Source organism: Setaria viridis, chromosome 5 (genome assembly GCF_005286985.2).
Source record: "Setaria viridis chromosome 5, Setaria_viridis_v4.0, whole genome shotgun sequence".
NCBI lineage: Eukaryota > Viridiplantae > Streptophyta > Magnoliopsida > Poales > Poaceae > Setaria > Setaria viridis.
In genome coordinates, this window is record NC_048267.2 from 37,146,077 (window position 1) to 37,165,270 (window position 19,194).

At 52.5% G+C, this 19,194-nt stretch overlaps 3 protein-coding genes across 3 annotated transcripts; 1 reads left to right on the forward strand and 2 right to left on the reverse strand.

Annotated features, from left to right (window-relative positions):
• Window positions 1–30: 30 nt before the first annotated feature.
• LOC117858978 (uncharacterized) lies at window positions 31–3,110 on the reverse strand. The gene is made up of 3 exons (XM_034742140.2): window positions 2,917–3,110; window positions 842–2,829; window positions 31–457 (listed from the first exon to the last, which is right to left on the reverse strand). The coding sequence occupies exons 1-3, from the start codon at window positions 2,951–2,953 to the stop codon at window positions 338–340; spliced, it is 2,145 nt and encodes a 714-aa protein (XP_034598031.1). The 5' UTR covers window positions 2,954–3,110; the 3' UTR covers window positions 31–337.
• A 9,407-nt stretch (window positions 3,111–12,517) lies between these two features.
• LOC117858120 (putative calcium-binding protein CML19) lies at window positions 12,518–13,450 on the reverse strand. Its single transcript, XM_034741124.2, has one exon. It carries the CDS (start codon window positions 13,362–13,364, stop codon window positions 12,714–12,716), a length of 651 nt encoding a protein of 216 aa, XP_034597015.1. The 5' UTR covers window positions 13,365–13,450; the 3' UTR covers window positions 12,518–12,713.
• A 4,271-nt stretch (window positions 13,451–17,721) lies between these two features.
• Window positions 17,722–18,877, forward strand: LOC117859076 (zinc finger A20 and AN1 domain-containing stress-associated protein 5). Its single transcript, XM_034742258.2, has one exon. The coding sequence runs from the start codon at window positions 17,813–17,815 to the stop codon at window positions 18,509–18,511; it is 699 nt and encodes a 232-aa protein (XP_034598149.2). The 5' UTR covers window positions 17,722–17,812; the 3' UTR covers window positions 18,512–18,877.
• The last annotated feature ends 317 nt before the right edge of the window (window positions 18,878–19,194 follow it).

The following is a 19,194-nucleotide window of genomic DNA, read 5'->3' on the forward strand; positions in this document are numbered from 1 at the left end:
TCAACAAATCAGCAACTAAAATGCCAGAGGTAACAGCATAATCCACCGATTTAGGACTTGGATAAACTAGAATACCACCGATTTGTTCATTACAAATTACTCCACTATTAAGTGTAGCCATCAGTACGAGAAATACAAGCGCATGAGCACTAAAAGGAGTCAATACAGATTTCACGGGGTTTCAGAAAACCAAACGTAATACTGCAGCTATTTTCAGGTAACACTGTCCTAGCTTCTGAAGTTCACCAGACAAAGCTTTGCATTCTTGGGTAACAACTAGGTGCTGTCCCCCACACCCCAAAAGGAACCAGCCATCCAGGGTCGACCGGCGTCTTGCTCAAGGTGAAGTCACCTTGTTGCGGAGGCGGTTGGAGCGTCTCAACGGAGTCGGTGTCAACGGAGTCGGCGTCAGTGGCGCTGATGTCGCATCCGTCTTATCTCCTTTTACAGAGTTCTCCTGTTGAAGAAAATCATATGGTAAATGGAGTAATGGACAGCTTGCTGCTTATTAGCAAGTTGTGAATCAAAAGCTTGATCTCTTAGTCACATCTGCTTTGAAAACTAAAAATGAAAGCCGGAACATAAATATCTAGAACATGTAAGAGTAACAAATGAAACTCAATTATGGTGTATTTTCCAAATGCATTTTTTATGGTGTAACAAAATATCTACAAAATACATAAATTTCCAAATGCATTTTTTATGGTGTAGTGGACACAGATCATGAGAGTAAGAGTAAAAATGATAATACGACCTCTCATTTTATCATGACAAATAACATTCTTCCGGAACTAGAGTGCTTAATGAACTACACAAATGAAACTGGGAGAACTGGATTTACCTCTTTTCTTCCTCTTCGAACACTCGGGGTCTGATCGATGCTTGAATTCATCTGCATCTTGTCCACATCCTTTTCTGGCAATTCCTGAACTGCAGCATCTCCAGCATACTGATTCAAGCTCTTGATAGCCCTTCCTCTTGCGCTGTTTGCAAATGTGAACTCTCCAAGTAGTTCGACAACTGGTGGCTTGGAGCTGTCAACATTTCTGTGATTCAGAAATTTACCATTTGAAGCCTCCATGTTGTTAGCATCTTGCTGCTGAAGTTTCTGATCATGCTTCCCATGATCCGCAGGAACCTTGACGCTGACAAATGGGTCTGTCTTGGGCCATGGCTCTTGCACAGGAACATTAAGGCTGACAAATGGGTCTGGCTTGGGTAATGGCAACCCCATAGGAACCTCCAAGCTGCCAGACAGGCCTTGTCTTGGAACTGTCAATTGTGTAGGTTGCTCTGAAGAGTACACTGGCAGCTGCACAATTTGATTGGGGACCAACACTGGCACTTCTGCAGGTGACTTTGAAAGCATATGTAGTCGTGCAGGTAAAACCATCTCTCTTGATCTTTGAAAGTACCTGAACATGGCAGCCACAAAACCTGCAACAGACAAGCATGCCAATATCTGCAGCAAATGAGGTTCCATTGCAGACCACAGAAATTTTACAGCAGAGCATATTTCTTTTGCAGCTTCTGCTGCGTTCTCATATTGCCATAGCTCAGCGTCAAGATTCAGCTTGTCACTTGATGATTCAATTGCCTTCTCCATGGAGACCAACTGAATCGCAAATTGATTTGGATGATCCTCCCCTTCCTCTTGATGTACTAATCCCGAACTGCCCTCTTCCATGTCAGCAATGTGGGCTGAATTAGTACCAATGGAATCCAATGCGATGTTTCCATCCAAGCAACCAACTTCATAGCTTTGCTCATTCTTCTTAAAGGACTCGATTGTCGATTCTGTCTTGTGCTCATCATCCAGCTCGGGATCTTCATAGCTTTGCTCATTCTTCTTTAAGGACTTGATTGTCGATTCTGTCTTGTGCTCATCATCCAGCTCAGGATCTTCCTTCGAATCAGCCACATTCTCGCTACTTTCACCCCCAAGTTGGCATGTCAATTCTCCCGGTGGGACATTCAGGCACATATCGGCTAGTCCCAACATCGTAACTGCCACCAGATTTCTTGATGCTCTCTGGTCATGCTGATGAACCGCATCTTCAGTCTCCCCTTGCATAAGTTGATTTGTAGTCTCTTCAAGCACGTCCTCTGGACCCATCATATAAACTGGCCCTAACAATCTCAGTGAATCTACTTCATGATCACCAGCATCGTACATGCCCCCAATCGGCCCAATGAAATCCATCCTATCTCCTGAAGGAACATAGAAGGCTGCGGGATTCATACAGTGCATGTAGCAGAATGAGCAGGCCACAGCGACGAGCAGAAGAAACAGCCGCCGCTCCCACCGACCTCGACGCGGTTGGGCCACCTCCTCCTCGTCGTCGTCGTCGTCGCTGTCGTCAAGCTCGGCCTCGGAGTCGCTCCTTCGCGCAGACGAGACGGGTGACGCCGCCGCGGCGTCCGAGGAGACGGAGCCACCGTCGTCCTCCGAGGCCCCGGTGCCCGAGGCGGAGCTGGAGCAGTCGTCCACCTCCGCCGCGCGCGCCACCCGGAGGAGGATCTCGCGGCGGCGCTCGGGGTCGTAGCGCAGGAACTCCGGCCGCGGCGTGGTGTAGTTCGTCTTCGGGTCGTACGCCCCCGCGCCGCGGCCCGTGAGCGTCGGCGGGCTCGGAGCCGGTTTCGGCTGCGGCGGTGGCGGCGACGCCACGGCCTCCATGCTGGCGCCGCCGTCGTCGTTCCGCTCCCCCAGCACCTTCTTCCTCTGCGGCGACGCGGCCCACGCCGCCACGGGACGCTTGGGGCTCGCGTTCTCGTCGGCCTCCGTGGCCGCTCCGGGCCTCATCGCCTTGGGGCTCCTTCGCGGGGAACCTGCGCCAGAAAAAAAATGAGAAGGGAATTCAGAACAGAACTGAAGCGAATTCGGGGGTGATGGGTCAGATCCGGTCGCGCCCTCACCTTGGGGAAGTGCTCGCTCTCGCTTGGGGAAATCCATGGCGGCGCGCGTCGAGATCAGGTGGATTCGATCCGAAGCGGCGATGTGATGTGGGGATTGTGAAGGCGGTGAGCTGGAGAGATGGAGAGGGGTGGCCGGTGGGGACGAATGGAGCGTTTCGAAATTCGAACCGTTTGGTATCCGACCGTTGGGGACGGCGCCGGCGGGGCAGGTTTTATACGGCGCGACACGGGCTTGGCTCGCGCGACCGGCACGGCACGTGTCTGGTGGCCCTGATGGGGGCGGCGGTGCGCATACAGACCTGAGCAAAATACGGTTTGGATTGGGCCGGCAAAAAATTCAGAAATGATTCAGGCAAAAAATGTGACCAAGCCCACCCACTGACATCTTTCGGGCTGGCTATTTCGAGCTATTTTTGGGCTAGGCTCGGGCCAGGCTGGGCCGCACAATCTTTTTATTGAAAAACAATTAAAAAAATAACTAGGTTGGGCTTGGCCCGCCCTTTTTTTCGGGCAAAAAAAATGATTGCCACACTCGGCCCTATAAAGGCCACGGGCTGGGCTTAACTCGGTGGGCTCGGGCCGGGCCATCGGTTACCTACGCCTTGCTTGTTTCCTACGGTTCAGGCTTGATCTGACGGTGTTGCTTGGCGAGGATATCCTTGTGTGCTCGGCACCAGGGGGAGCTGGTTCGCTCTTTTCGCTGAATGATCACACCGGGCCATCGGTTACCTAGGCCTTGCTTGTTTCCTACGGTTCAGGCTTGATCTGACAGTGTTGCTTAGCGAGGATATCCTTGTGTGCTCAGCGACACGGGGAGCTGGTTCGTTCTTTTCGCTGAATGCTCGTGTGATCATGTCAATGCTGCCACAGCCCACGGATAAGGAGGAGCTAGACACGATTGACGTAGTCTTTTCTACACGTTACGGAATGCTATTTCCAAGAGATGCAGCATCAGTCCCCGACTACATGCTCCAATTTGAGCACGACGCCTGAAAATAAGCCGTGCTCAGCCGTCCCCATTCAATATGCTTGGAAGAAAGGAGTGGCCGACTTCATAAGCATTTTCACGAACAGTCGAACACCTTGCAGCCGTCTGAAATGGGCTACATCAGGCTCCACGCCACCTCGTGGGCACAATAGCTGATGGGATGGGGGCTCGCGGGGAGGGCGACAGCGGCGGTGCACGGGCGGGAGGAGGAGCGGACCACGACTAGGGTGTTATATGCAAAATCCAGTGTTGTAAATGTAAAGATTTGGATCGAGATTATTAATCACGATCCAAATAAAGGGGTTATTTGAAAATATGTCGGGAGGTATATGTAAATAATCGGATCGCCGTTATTAATCGCGAGGGCATTTGCGAGTATTCCGGGCCGCTCATGGCCACGGCTGCCGGTGATGCCGCGCCGCCCCGGCGACCCCGGCCATCCCCGGCGCCAAGAAACCGCGGCACACGCCTAGGTTCGTGCCACCGCCGGCGCTCTTCCGCCCTCTTTTCCTCCTGAAGCGGCGGACCACCACGGCCCAGCAAGAAAAATTCCTCGGCTATGATCCGACTACCGTTCAGCCGTCTCCTTCCTTCTTGAGATGGACCTCTCGGACCCTGCAGGAGGCATCTACCATGGGCGACTCCATCCAATCAACAATGCAGCGACGGAATAAGAGCAAGTAGTCCGGCGGAGCAAGCAATTGTGATTTCAGTTCATTTTTTCATTGACTTGTGAAGAACTGAATAACTGATCACTTGCATTGCAAAATGACTCACCTTTCCTATGTTCAAGCGGAGATACCTTGTGGGCTGGGAAGCTTTCTGATGGAGACAGAGAGTTCAGAACAGCAGCGAGGACTGTATTAACAGTCTGGAGCAAATCGGTTCTAACAATTTTGGCATTGTTGAACTTTTATCATGTGTTGCAGCAATGCTGCATTCTTGAACGATGCTACGGAGTATTTGTTATTACCTGACCAAGTCTGTTTGGTGCTCTTTTTCGTTCAGGTTTTTCTGGATGTGCTATTTTCAGTCAGTCTATTTGTGCTGATCATGCAAATCAGCAGGGTTGGTCACCTTGGCCTATCCACTAAAATGATCAAGAAAGACCATACCACTGACCAAAGCAAACCTCAAAAGAGACCTACAAAGTAGCTCTGTTGAGAAAGGACTATGCTTTTATCAAAAACAAAGTAGCAGGACATTTCTTTCATTTAACTTATGCTAAACATTTTCTTTTTGTAAGGCAGAATACCCAACAATAACAAGCCAACCCATAATCCACATTAATATGTTCTTGAAACAATAATTATTAAGGCTCTATATTCTATACTTCGGTAAATGAATTACTATAAAATTATGGTTCAGTTCTGAGGAACATAGGAGTACTCAGTTAGTCGGGGGGGGGGGGGGGGGGGGGGGGGCGGAGGGGGGGGTGTTCAGCTTAGATTGTCAGCTTTCAATTTGAGTTTCCACAGCTTATGAAATCACTCATTCAGACATCTAGTGCCACTCATTCAGACATCTCATAGCTCAGCATCAGAAGAGCGTCTGATATGATTAGTCACTCCTGTGGATTCTCCTGAAGGCCTGCCTGAGCACACAGAAGTGCTATCAGAATCCATGTCATTATCTCAGCCTTTGAAGGCTCACCATGCAGCGATGATCAATGAACTCCAGCAGCCCTTTTGCAACCCACGCCTGAAAAAAGTCACTACTGATGATTTCTTGGTGATAACTAAGAATGCCTGTCTTCCGGTCAGAAAACTAAGAATGCCGTGAGATGTTTTTTATGTGAAACTCCTCCTTTACTCGAAGAGGCCTAGAGTCGTGTGATTCAGCTGATACTTGCAGTGTAGGTGGATGGAATCTCCCGCAAACTGGTCTACGCAGTTGCAAGATGAAATAATCTCATTGCGCCTTCCACCAAAAGTTCAGGGAAAACGAAATCGAGTAAAGATTAAACAAACAAGGTGTAGAATCTTCAGATTGTTGCTTCAGGCATCACCTGGCTGGGCAGGTCAACATGTCAGGAATCGCTCTGATTGAACCAGCAGATGTTCCTCATTCATTGAGATGGAGCTAGCAATATTGATTCCAGAGAGGCAGAGATTGTGCATTGGGAAAGCACATTTCCACAACCACCTTCATCATGGTGGGAATGAAATGGTGATTCTCATACGTACAATTCGCGTAAACAAGAAAAAAAACTACGATGAATACCGTGCTCCCCATACTTCTAGAGATATTCTGACAGAGAAGAAAGGTAAAGGATTGTTCGTGCTTGTTCTGTGCTAAGACCTGAGAGCGAGTGCGTTCATCATCTTCCTTTGAATGTATTGTTGCTAAACAAGTTTGGTAGAATGCACGGGTGGGAATGCAGTCACTGTTTTTGATGCCAAACTTTGGATCTGTGATTAAAAAAAGCATGTGGTTACTATGTTAAAGAGCTGGGCTGTGCTCTGCCCAGTTCAACAGTTGGAGCAGCATGCCTGCGTGGCGATGTTCGCGATGAGGAGTGGGTCGTCATGAGAATGGAAAAATGGAAATAGCAGCAGGGTAAGTCTGACGAGCGGAGGCAATCCAGTGTGCTGTGGATGATCCAGCAACTGGAGTCTAGTAGTGGCTTAGAGACTGTAGTTGCTATTTTGCTGTGATGAATGTAAGATATTTGGAGCAATGAGCTCAAGATGCTAAACCTGAATGTAACCCACAGAGGCCAAAATGCTGAACATTTCTGTTCTTTTGCAATGCAACCGAACTGGGGTCAGTCTCAGCTCAGTCCCTGAATATCTAAAATTTGCATAACACACGATTGAAGATTCAACAAACAGTAACGAGTCGCACAACACAAAGCCACCAACTTAATCTAGAAACCCCAACATGATCTTGCTACTGCTTACTATTACTGCTACTCGTCATGAGAATGGAAAAAATGGAAATTGCAGCAGGGTAAGCCTGACGAGCAGAGGTAAATAGTCCAGTGTGCTGTGGATGATCCGGCAACTCGAGTCTAGTAGTGGCTTATAGAGAGACTGTAGCTGCTATTTTGCTGTGATGAATGTAAGATGTTTGGAGCAGTGAGCTCATGATGCTGAACCTGAATGTAACTCACAGCCTCACAGGCACCAAAATGCTGAACATTTCTGTTCTTTTGCAATGCAACAGAACTGGAGTCAGCCTCAGTCCCTAGAACTCTTAAAATTGCATAACACACGATTGACGATTCAACAGACAGTAACGAGTCGCACAACACAAAGCCACCAACTTAATCTAGAAACTCTAACATGATCTTGCTACTGCTTACTATTACTACTACTCGAATGGATTGAGCAGAAGTAAGTCAATGCGCAGATGCAGTAGAAATCCCATCTGCTGCTCATGCTCCTGATCTTCACCTTCGCGATGTGCTTCACCGAAGCTACAGAATGGTGCACAGCCCCGCCCTGCGACGGCGGAATGACGGCCCCCCACGGAGAGCAACCGCGCCACGCTCGGCCTGCTCGCGCTGGTGAGGCTCGGCGCCACAACACACGACCTGGCTGCCACAGTCAGCCTCAGCGCCGCCGCCCACGGGCTGCCCGCCACGGGGAACCTCAACGCCGCCGCGCACGGGCTGCACCGACGGTCGGCAGCGCACCCACATGTAGCGATGAAAACGGATGGAAATGGCGGTAAAACCCCTCTCCGTTTCCGCTCCCGCAATTCATCGTCGGGAGCGGGAGCGGGAGCGGAGCAGGAGCAGGACAGCCGGGAGCGGGTTACATGGGTGTAGGAAACGAACCAATACGGCCGGAAACTCGATGGAAATAGATGGGAACCAGGAACTTTAGTTAGGACACACAGACCACACTAATCATAGTTAGACATGCACAGCACAAAAGCACTGTTGTTGCCATGTTGTTGCCGCGCGTGTGCTGGCGTGCTGTTGTGCCTATGCAGTGCATCAGTGTATGCGTTGTGTGCCTGTGTCTGTGAGACTGTGACTGCATCTCACAAGTCACAAGACCAGCACAGCAACAAGCATTCAGGCAACAAGCCATCACAAGACCAACATAGCAACAGGCATTCAGGCAACAAGCCATCACAAGACCAGCACAGCAACAGGCATTCAGGCAACAAGCCAACAACAAGTCAGCACGAGGCCAATAGCCAAGAGCCAACATCCAACAGCAAAACAACCATATGTTAGTATCGGACCTAGGCTGTTGGGATGTAGTTAGCTGATGGGCCGAATATCCAGGTCAAATTTGGATTAAATCCAATCCATCCCAATCAAATATAGGACTCCGGGAATCCGACTGGGATGGAGCCTCCTCCGTTTCCGTCCCGTTCCCGCAGCCCGTCGACCCGTGACCCATCCTGAACCCGAATTTTTCAAAAAAAATGAAAACGGGCGGGTTAAATGTGAAAAACGGGATGGGTCCGTTTTCAACCTTACCCGCATGAGCGGTCGTGACGCTCCCTCCGTTCTCCACCACGACGTTGCCATGGCCGACGATGGCGACGGCGGCAGGCCCCGGGAGAGGATCCCCACGGCACGGCCCGAGCTGTCCGCCATGCACTGCCACCCCGGCGACATGCACAGAATGGCCACCGGCGACTGGCAGCTGCACAACGTTCCCTCTCCCGTCCGCAACGACGACGTTGACCCCATCAGCGCTCGGCAGCGCGCCCACGCCACGCAGCGTGACCCTGACGCTCCCTCCTCCGTTCACGATGACGTTGCCGTTCCCGTCGATGACGCTAGCCACGGCACGAGACCCACGTAGAGGGCCACCGCCGGCCGCCGGCGCGCCTCCAGGCGCCACAGCTCTTCCGGTCCCGCTACCTCCGTTCACCACGACGTTGCCGCCGCTGATGACGGTGCCGGCGACGGAGGCCGCCCCACGGAGAGGATCCCCGCGGCGCCGCACGGGCTGACCGCCAGCCAACCATGCCAGCGCGTCGTCGTTGAGGTCGATCCTCCCGGCTACTATTGAGACGGCGCCAGCGGTGATGCCATTGCCGGCAATGATGCCAGCGACGGCGCACGTCCCATCCCCGCCGATGGTGATGCCGCTGAGACTGTGGTTGTGCGCCATCGTGTGGGAGAAGGTGGTGGCTGAAGCGCGCGGATCGGTGGCAGTGGGAGGGGAAGGGGAAGGTGGTGAGGGCTGAGGGGAGAGGACGGAGAGGTGGACAGGTGAGCAACCCTGTTCATGGAGCGAGATCCCTCTTGTAATAATGCCAAAGCCATGAAGAAGGAAAGACTCCTCTCCCTCTCCGTCTCGCCGCCCGGCCGCTGAGATCACGCTACCACATGGCCAGGGCAGGCGGTGCAGCTAGCACGGCAGCTGATCAAAAAGCGCAAGTCCTCTGGTGCTTTTGATTGGGGTCCGGGCAAGTCCTGAATTCTGAACTCGCTTTTGATCTGGCTAGCAGCCGATTGTTGATTCGATACATGATCCTTTTTATTGTGGTGTTGTGTGCACGTTGCATGAGCACAATGCGTGGCGGCGTTCACAGCTTATTCTCCGTTCGAATCCGCCTTGCCTCACTTTAAAAGACACACTGCTGTTAGGCCGTGGTTTCAGAATCTTGGGCCATGCAAACACTCACTTTGGCAAACGAGGGAAGTGCAAAGGCAGCACCAGCAACTCCACAAAAACTGTTTTTTCCCCCTTCTTTTTGAAACGAAGTACAGAAATTATTGCCAAATCAGCCAACAATGAACCTAACAATGCAGTAGCACGACACTAACAAAAGACCCCTCCATCTTCCTAGTGCGATCTGATGGTCTTGTGACCGATTGGAGAAGATGAACAGATATGGACCAGCTCGAATCATGATAGCCCATCAGACAGACATTAGGCAAGTGGCCCAAGGAGACGGTCCAGTTTTCCAACAGCACAGCGGCCAACAGGCCCAAACGGTCAGCTCTTCCGTGCGTGTGTGCATCACAGAAGTGCATACTTGTAGCATTCAGATATGACGCAAGTCGTTTGCTGGAACGATTCTTACCTAGCAAACTACTGGCACATAAGTATATGCTTATGGGATTATTCATGTATTTTCATGATCTTGTGATGCATCAGTGGTGCTCATCACGAACGGAAATGGGCCTGGGAACTGACGGAGACTATATATCGCATATGTGATGAAAAATATTATGTCGCTGGAAGCATTTACACGGGCCATCAAGAGGTCAGTCGGTCCAATAAAATTTGGTTGCCATATATGCTACTAGCTAGCAGCGCGGGATCACGTTCGGTTGCATGGTGCGGGCTGACCGCAGCATGCATGTCCTCACGGAACTCACCATGCATGCAAACGCATGCATGCTAGGGTAGATTTTTTGTTTTTTTCCACGTTTCATTTTGAGAAACATATAAGATTCAAGATTCAAGACTAAGTTAAATGAGGCATTAAGCACCTTCTAGCCGCATGACAGTACCAAGCACATTCGAAGACTCAATTCGATGGAGTAATCAAAAGGAGCACCACAAACTAATCAGCATCGGCGACGTCTACAGAAGTACTCGAGATTGCTACATTTGACTAAAAAGTACTCAGGACTTGTCGGCCATGCATCTATGGACCCACCGGAAGGCTTGGGCAGTCCTACAATACGGAGTTGTACACCAAGACGTATTAGATATGGAGACTATGGTGCAGGACGGCGTGGTCTATGTGGTGGACAAGGACTAGTCAAAGATTAGGAAACTACTCGTAGCAATTAGAGTAGAACTCCCTGGTCGAATCTGACTAGTACTCTTCTACAACAACCGATCTGTAACCCTACCCCCGGCAATATAAGGCGAGGCAGGGATCCCCTCCAAACATATTATCAATCAATACAAACCAACACACACAGGACGTAGGGTATTATGCGACCTAAGCAGTTCGAACCTGCCTAAATCGTGTATTCGAGTTCATGGTCTTCGGCGAGCCCCACACACAAAACACTACCTCGGGTACCCCTCGGTAGGTTGCCGAGTCTAAACACCAACACTAAGTGCCTCCTAACAGTAGGAACTAAACAAGGGAACTACGGACTAGCATTGTTCAATAGCATTTGCACCGTTCAAAGTTGAGGTAAATTCTGCCCAGCTAAAATTTTTGGCGAGCTCCGCCACACTGGGCGCATCTGCAGCCTTGCAGCGTTGCACGGCAAATCAAAAGGAAAAATCTCCCAAACGTTTACCCTTACCACTTACCGGTCGCACCTTGCGGCAGGGGTGCATGGCTCTCCCCTCTCCTGACTGCAATTGGTATCCCACCGGTACGGGTCCACCGGGCTGAGCCGGCAAATTCACTACCATGGATGCTGCTTCTCAAGATCCGTGCTGCTGCCACATGAATTGTTTTTTTTAACTTTAGAGAAAGATGCCAATTTCTAAACAAGAAATACGCAATAAATGTGTGCTTGCAAAGGAAAATCACACTAAACCCTTTTGGCTATCCTTCGCATTAAAAATTGGAGATTCTTTAGATACATTTGCAGACTAGAAGTGGAGAAAATAAGGCGCCACGAAAGGCACCAGCTAAGAGATGTGGCCTAGTCCAGCGAAAACAACCCTTACCTAAATCTAAATTGACACGACAACACCAAAGATCGAGACTAAGAACACTGGATCCTCAGCCGAAAAATCACACAAGTTCAGATCAGTACCACTCGAATCCTTTATTGCGGCCGCCATTGATGAAATGACCGAGTTCCCATCCATGGCTGGTCTAGGAAACCCAGTTCATATCCATAGACGATCTCGAGCGAGCTGGATCTGGCCAGGGAGAAAATAATCCTATGCGGCGATGGTCCAACGGAATTGGGGGAGTGCCTCAGCCAGTCAGCCTCCTGTCTAGCCTGGTTTGGCCTGGGTATATGCCTGGTGGTGAGGCAGGCACGATGTGGGGGCATAGGGGCCTCGACAAGATGGTGGGACCAACTTCATTCTTATCCAACTGGTTGCACGACTTTTGAAGTAACATCAACGGTGAAAAAATTGCATGCCACCACTCGGAAAAGAGATGCACAAGCTAACCTATGTCACCACTTATGTCTCTATGCACAGATGCTATGGGTTTGATTGGATGCTCGCATTTGCTTGGCAGCTCGCGGGCGGGATGTAACATGGCCTTGCCCGAATCAGCTGCTGGGCGGGGCCTGGCTCGTCGGATGCAAAAAGCGGCAACGTTTTAACTTTTATTCACAGCCTGGCTCGCATGGTGCAGTTCCGAGCGCTCGAAAGAGGCTGAGCTGGCAAACCAATCAGCCGCTCCAAACGGCCAGGCTGCATCCATGCAACCAAACAAGCGCGATTTTTGCATGTAATCAGCCTAGAGCCCGGTTCAGTCATGCAGACCAGGCTGACGCCCAGCTATCGGATCACGCCCTATGGGACGCGGCGCTGGCGGATCATCGCTACGGCTAGAGTTTTCCAAACTCTTGTGCGGCCGGTGCATGCGCATGAATCCGGCAATCCGTCGCGCAGGAGGTTCCAATGACCTGCGAGAACGGATGTTCCCGGTTCCGTTCATTATTGGACTCGCTCTGCTCGCGTGGAGCTCATGGCAGAAGCAGACAAGCCTCATGTCCGCTTAGGTGCGCAGGCTACGGTTACACGCTCCAGGTAACACTGCACTGCTGGCAAAGCCGAGACGTTAACAATAGTAATTTGCACGCAGTACACGACAACCTCCAGACCACTCAACACACGACCAGACTCTCGAGTCACACGCAGGCAGCACGTCCCAAAGTGAACGGTTTACACAGGTACACGAATCGATCAAAGGGCAAAGGCGAACCCAACAGAAAAAAAAGATGGTCCTAGTCCTGGCTCATCATGCGGTGGAAGTCGTGGAAGTCGAGCTCGCCGTCGCCGTCGTCGTCGTAGGCGCGGATCATGGCCTCGCACTCGGCCACGGACGGCTCGTCGCCCAGCTGGCTGAGCACACGCTGCAGGCCGCGCGGCGTGATCCGGCCGGACCCCTTGACGGCCTCGAACGCCTCGAAGGCGCGGCGCAGGTCCTCGCGCTCCTCCTCCTCCCCGCCCTTGCTCTCCACGATGCGCACGAAGTCGTCGAACCCCAGCATCAGGTCCCCGCCGCCGCCGTCCTCCAGCCCGCCGAGCGCCAGCCCCTGCCCCAGCGCCAGGCCGCCGTCGCCCATGGACGCGAAGAACTCGCGCAGCTCGCGCCCGGAGATGCGGCCGTCCATGTCGCGGTCGAAGTGGCGGAAGATCTCGCGGAGCTCCGCCGTGCGGTCGCGCCCGCGGGACGTGCCCGAGGACGACGCCGACGCGGACGCGGACGACGACGACAGCGACCGCGCGCCGGCGCCCGTGGGGGAGTCGGGCGGGGACGAGACCGACGTGGCCTTGCACTGGCCGCAGAACAGGCCGGGCAGGCTCAGCTTGAAGCTGCCGCTGCGCTTGGGGGACAGACGCTTCGACGGCTTGGACACCTCGATGCTCGCCATTTTCTGAGCTGGCTATATGAGTGTGTGCGAGCAGCGAGCTGAAGCTGCCGGCGAGCTGGTGAACACTGTGTCCGTGGAAAGAGACAGTGCGGCGGGTGGACGCGTATATATAAGCGAGGAGAGGCGAGGGAGGTCCCGCGCGAAGGGGAGTATTTTACTGTGGGCAGTGCGGGAAGTTTCACGGGGCTTTTTTGTTTTCGTGCTGTCTCTGCCGGAAAACTCACCATTTATCCTGAAATTCCGGTATGTGAGCATAATGTGAGCATAAGTACCGGGTCTAACGGCTAGTCCTCAACGAGATCCTCGTGAACTTCTTTAGTATCGGGTGGAGGCTTCACCCGATACTAAAGGTTGCACATTATTACCGGTTGAAACCTCCACCTGGTACTAATTTGGACTTCACTGGATTGAAGTCCACCGCACACGTCCGCTCCTCACCATCTTATCCGCACGCCTCTCTCTCTCTCTCCTGAACGGCCCTCCTCATCTCTCCCTTCTCCCCTCATGGCGGCCTCCAGGCGCGCCCCTCCCCTCCAGTCACGGCTGGCCCTCCCCTCTCCCCTTCGCACGCCCCTCATTGCGACGCTGATGAGGAGCGGTGGCGGGGCGAGGTGAGGCAACAGCACGGCAGTGGGGGAGCGCAGAGGTGGAGTGGCGGGCGACGGCACAAGAGCTGCAGCGGGGCGACAGCACGTGGAGCAGTACCAAGCGATGGCGCATGGAGCAGCGGGATCTGCAGGCCGATGCGGTGGGAAAGCGTGGAGGCGCAGCGAGGGCAGCGGGATCTAAGGGGTGGTGGCGTGCCAGGACGAGGTGCGTAGCCTCACCTCCCTCTCTCTATGCGAGGGCGGCTGGCAGCACGAGGGGGCCAGCGGAGCGCGTCGCGAGGGCGGCCGGCCAGGCGAGGGGGCTGGCAGGGGGTCGCGGGGGAGGCGAGGCAGCGGGGACGAGAGCCGGGACCAGGCTTGGCCGACGAGGAGGAAGGGCGGCCGACGGTGACGAGTCATAAGGGCGGCTCTTTCTCTCTTCGGTGCGGGGCTCAGGTGCTGCTCCGGTCGGTGGATTTCTTTTTTTTAAAATTTTTAATACCCCTTTAGTACCAGTTATTTTATCCAATACTAAAGGACCCCCTTAGTACCGATATTATAGCAGTACCTGTTGCATAACCGGTACTAAGGGGGGTTAGAACCGCTACTGGAGGTGGATTCTCCAGCAGTGTGTCGCAACTAGGAAGGAGAAGGATCGATCTTGCCAGTGGTCCCCTGTGAATTGGCGATGGAGATAGATTATCCTTTGCTGGAGCACACAGATCAGAGATGAACGCATGAGTTGCTACTGGCACACCAGGGACAGTAAGAAAAATACAGACGCTTCCGGTAGTGATTTGAGTATGGTGGAAACGGAGGACGCATGCATTTCTTCAAAAGTCATTTTTAGGTTGTTGTTTGCATCCCTGGACAGTGTTTCTGTTTTTTGCGTGATTGTGTACACGTTCAAACTTCTCTTCTTAATGAAAAACGTGGTTTGCACGTCTTAAAAAAATTGGCACTGCAGTTTAGAAATTTGGAAACCCTTGACCAAATTTGATTTGTATGCGAGATGTCATACAGATTTCAACCAAAGCATTACTGATGCAGGTACATCACGCTGGTTGTTAAACACGGAAGATTCATGAACGGACAACATGTTTGTCCAATCGATGGAAACTCCTTAGAACATGGAGAACATCGGCACAATGCATGCAAGCGAGGTGTTCCAGTCTATGCAGTTTTGCGTAGCTATCAGATCCTTCTTGGTAAAACTAGCGAGTAGGGATATCCCTGCCGCCAAAACTAAATGCTACTAGAACTTTGCTCCAGGTCGCTAGGTTCTGTTCTTGTTTGCTCACGGCGTGCGCAAGCATTCCACCATGACTTGCGTAGTTCATTATTTTTACTCTCAGCTTGTACGATGTTAGTAGCTGCCAAACGCTATTAGATGCACGCTAATGTCATCGACCAGTCCCGTTGTCGCCTAGCTCTTTGAGTGCTTCCTTTTTTTATTTAATTTGGACTGTCTCAATAACTAGAAGGTCATCATCGTCAGCAGTTTAATTAATTAATTAATTATTACTCGCATATATGTTTCACACCACATGGTTATCTTAATCGCATCTCTCATGTCAATCGCATCACCACCTGGCTCGATCCTGCCCCGTTGCCAACTGCCAGCCTCCGTTCCAAACTGTAGGCTGTTTTGATTTTTCTATGTTTATAGATATTATTATACACTTAGATAGTGTATGTCTAGATGCATAATGATATTTATGAATGTAGAAAAGTCAAAACGATCTACAATTTGGAATGGGGGAGTAGCAAGTATATAAATGCCCACGGACAGAGAGTCCTCTCATCATTCCTGCAAGTTGCAGGGTCCCAACGGGAGGAAGTAGACAAGCGTTCCCTCACCTGAACCACCACTCCCCGGAACGACATCGAGAGCGCACGGTGGCGCAAGGCGGGATCACGTCAGGGGGTTCGGTGCGGCCGGGACGAAGCTTCATGCCGGCTTCGTCCCAGCCGGGATAAAAAGACGGGCACCCTTGCAGTTGCATGCTGATGCGTGTCCACTGTTAATTTACTCGCGAACGCTCCCGTCTTTTGTGGCGCGGTGCTGGCAAGATAAGTTTGCGCGCGCGCAGGATCTGTCACTGGTCACTCTCTCTCTCTCTGCTGGGATCCTATAGGCGGCGTTTAGCTAAATCGGTGTTGGCCGAGGACGAAATGCGGGTGCTAATCGATCAGGGTCAGCTTCCATTCTCAGGAAACCAGCAAACGGCCATGTGGTCACGTCCGGAGCACGGGAGCAGGGGAGGAAAAGAGAATTAAAGCATGCCACGTCTCGTCCGCCGTCTAGGATACCAAAGCGATATGGGGTGTTCCGGTGAGGTTTACCCGCGAGGGCTCGAGCAGCGCTCGGCTTTGCTTTAGCCAATACGAGCGAAAAGCCTCTCGCGCTTTGGGACCAGGCTTTGAGTTTGAGAGGTCGCCGCGCGTGTGGCTTTGGAGGAGTTTGGACTTTTGGAAGGCAGGCTGAGCGCGTGTGGCTTTGGAGGAGTTTGGACTTTTGAAAATGCGTGCACGGCGAGCTGGTGGTTGGTCGACGAGGACGAGATCCCAGTGGGTTCGGCCGAGCCAGAGCGAGACGGGGCGCCCTGGCTTTTGTAAGTTTCGGCACGCGCGTCGCCCTTTCCGGCGCGGGTCGTTGCTTCGCTTGTGTTGCTGGTGCCCATTTTGATGCTTGAGACTTGAGCAGAGCTGGGCGTGCTTAAAGGGCTGCTGCTGCTGCTACGTGCTTTGCTGTTGCTGGTCCAGACTCACCAACGTGCAGGATCGCCCTCTGGGTGCAGGTGCAGTCGTGCAGACTGCAGAGCGAATTCGAGGCACGGTCTTTTCGAGCACTGGATGGCAAGGTGTGCTCACTTCGGCGCGCTTAATTAACGTAACCCATACAAAGCAAGTACTTGCCCCAGTACAATATTATTAAGTTGGAAATGGTAAGTACTGCAAGTATACTCTTGATCCCAACCTCATCTTTCTTAAGACCTTTGTGCTTTTCTGCAGTTTCTGGCTGGGTATACGACATCCTCACTCCATCAAGGGAACCAACTCAAGGCGGCGGCGCGTTTAAATCTCGGAGCACGTTGAGGAGAATGATGTCAAGCGAGCACCATCTGAGACACAAGTAGGTCCAGTGGATTGATGGAGCCGAGCAGAGCCAGAGAGGCGCTCCCGCGGGGCGCGGTGACTTTGGTAAGTTTCCACGCGCGCGTTGCTCGCTCCTTGCCTGACTCGGGCTGGGAGTCTGGGACTGGGAGGGAAAGGAAAGCGTGACTTGTCTTGGTGCCCGTTTTCATGCTCGAGCACGAGCAGTGCCGCGCGTGCTGATGGATGAGAGGAGAGAGCCGGCCCAGGAACGAAATGGTCGGTGGCGAACCAGCAGCGTGCATGTCCGTCTGCTTGCTGCAGTGTGGGGCCTGTATACAAGTATACAACCATGCCTACAGGGCGAATAAACATGGTCAACTCGTCTCGGCGACGTCGTCGTATGCATTATAAACATGATCGAGTTATGGGATGGCACCATAATTAAGGAGCGAGCAATATACTTAACGTAACTCACAAAAAGGCAAGTACTCCCTCCGAGGCTGAGTAATATTTTTTTTATTTTTTGGGGGGTCTAAAGAAAATGATTTTAATTTCTTTTAGAATATAAAATTTCAGATACGCGCACTTGATCCCGGGCTCAATGCGCAAAGGCCTGGGCTCTGTTGCCCTTGTCTAGATGTACGCTTCTTGATCAAGATTGTTAGGCCGAACTCCCCTCGGCGGCTCGCAAGCGAGGAAAGCTCTAGTTTTTCTACTCGGTGCGCACGCACAGACTCGGAGTCGTCTCCTAACCAAGCGCCAATGCGCCATTGTCCCGCAATCGGACTGCCGAGTTCCGATTGTCCCGTACAAGTCGGCCATCATCCGTCAATATATAAACCCCGCCTGCCACGCCCACGCTCCGCACAACTCCACCCAAAGATCTCGCGTCCACCACCTGAATCAGCAGCCGGACCCGTGGTCACGATCGTGTTCCGTCTTCTGTTCCCCGCGCGCAAGATGTCGTCGTTCCAACCGCACGAGAGCGCCGATCCGGCGCTGTGCGCCGCCGGCTGCGGCTTCTTCGGCAGCCCGGCTACCAAGGACATGTGCTCCGTCTGCTACAAGAAGAACCACTGCATCGTCACCGACGCCGCCTCCTCCACTGCCACGGCGTCCGAACCCGTCCCGCGATCCGCCGTTGCCGCAAAGCCAGCCGTGCCGGCGCCCGCCGCTTCCAGCGTATCTTTCGCGCCCGCTAAAGGCGCCGTTGCTGAACCGACGGTTCCGTCCTCCTCCGCGCCCGAGCCCGCGACGAAGGCGCAGCCGAGCCGGTGCGCGGCCTGCTACAAGAAGGTGGGGCTGACAGGGTTCGTGTGCCGATGCGAGAAGACGTTCTGCGGGAAGCACAGGTACGCGGAGGAGCACTGCTGCGCCTTCGACTTCAAGGGCTGCGGCCGCGACGCCATCGCCCGTAGCAACCCCGTGATTAAGGGAGACAAGCTGGCCTGCAGGATCTGAATATCTCTGATCGCCACGCTTGGGTCTTGACTCCCGTTATGCCATGCTTGCGGTTCTCTGTGGCCGGCCGCCCGTTCAGATGCCATCCCACGTTCTTAGTTTGGCTAGCATGCCACTGTTTGCAACTAGTTCATGTTTGAGAACTTGATAAGCATTCATATGAATTTGTGTTTCTCCTTTCTGTCAGATCATAGATGTCATGTGTTAGCGTTGTAGGATAAGGTGGCATGACCGGTTCCTTCGGTCAGTTAGATCTTAGCCTAGTCTTTTGGCTGCCACGACGCCCGTTACCGACGTACATGCATGGTGTGCTTGTACGTGTATAAAACACACATGAGATTATCAATACAATATGTCGATTGCCTCTCTCCCACTTTCATGGTATCAGCTTAACCTCCGATCCTATTCTTCCGCTGATCTCTCCACAACAATGGCTCACAATCCTTCTTCCTCCTCCAGCGCCTCCACCATGGGTGCCCACGATCTCAACCCCTTCCATGTTGCTGCACCAATGCCGATCGCCGCCTCCACAGTTCAACTTGTGAACATCCGTTCCCATGTGCCTGAGACACGGGAGCTGATCAACTCCAACTACTCCACCTGAAGCTCCTTCTTCAAACTAACCTTCCGCAAGTTCGGCATCATCGACCACGTCAATGGCACGGTCGACGCCCAACTCCGTC

Excerpts from the sequence above, each read along its gene's own strand:
- LOC117858978 (XM_034742140.2), bottom strand. The coding sequence starts at position 2,953 with ATGGATTTCCCCAAGCGAGAGCGAGCACTTCCCCAAG. Across the intron at positions 2,830-2,916 it reads AGAGCGAGCACTTCCCCAAG|GTTCCCCGCGAAGGAGCCCC; the intron begins GTGAGGGCGCGA and ends TTTCTGGCGCAG. Across the intron at positions 458-841 it reads TTCGAAGAGGAAGAAAAGAG|GAGAACTCTGTAAAAGGAGA; the intron begins GTAAATCCAGTT and ends TTTCTTCAACAG.
- LOC117858120 (XM_034741124.2), bottom strand. The coding sequence starts at position 13,364 with ATGGCGAGCATCGAGGTGTCCAAGCCGTCGAAGCGTCTGTCCCCCAAG.
- LOC117859076 (XM_034742258.2), top strand. The coding sequence starts at position 17,813 with ATGCGCCATTGTCCCGCAATCGGACTGCCGAGTTCCGATTGTCCCGTA.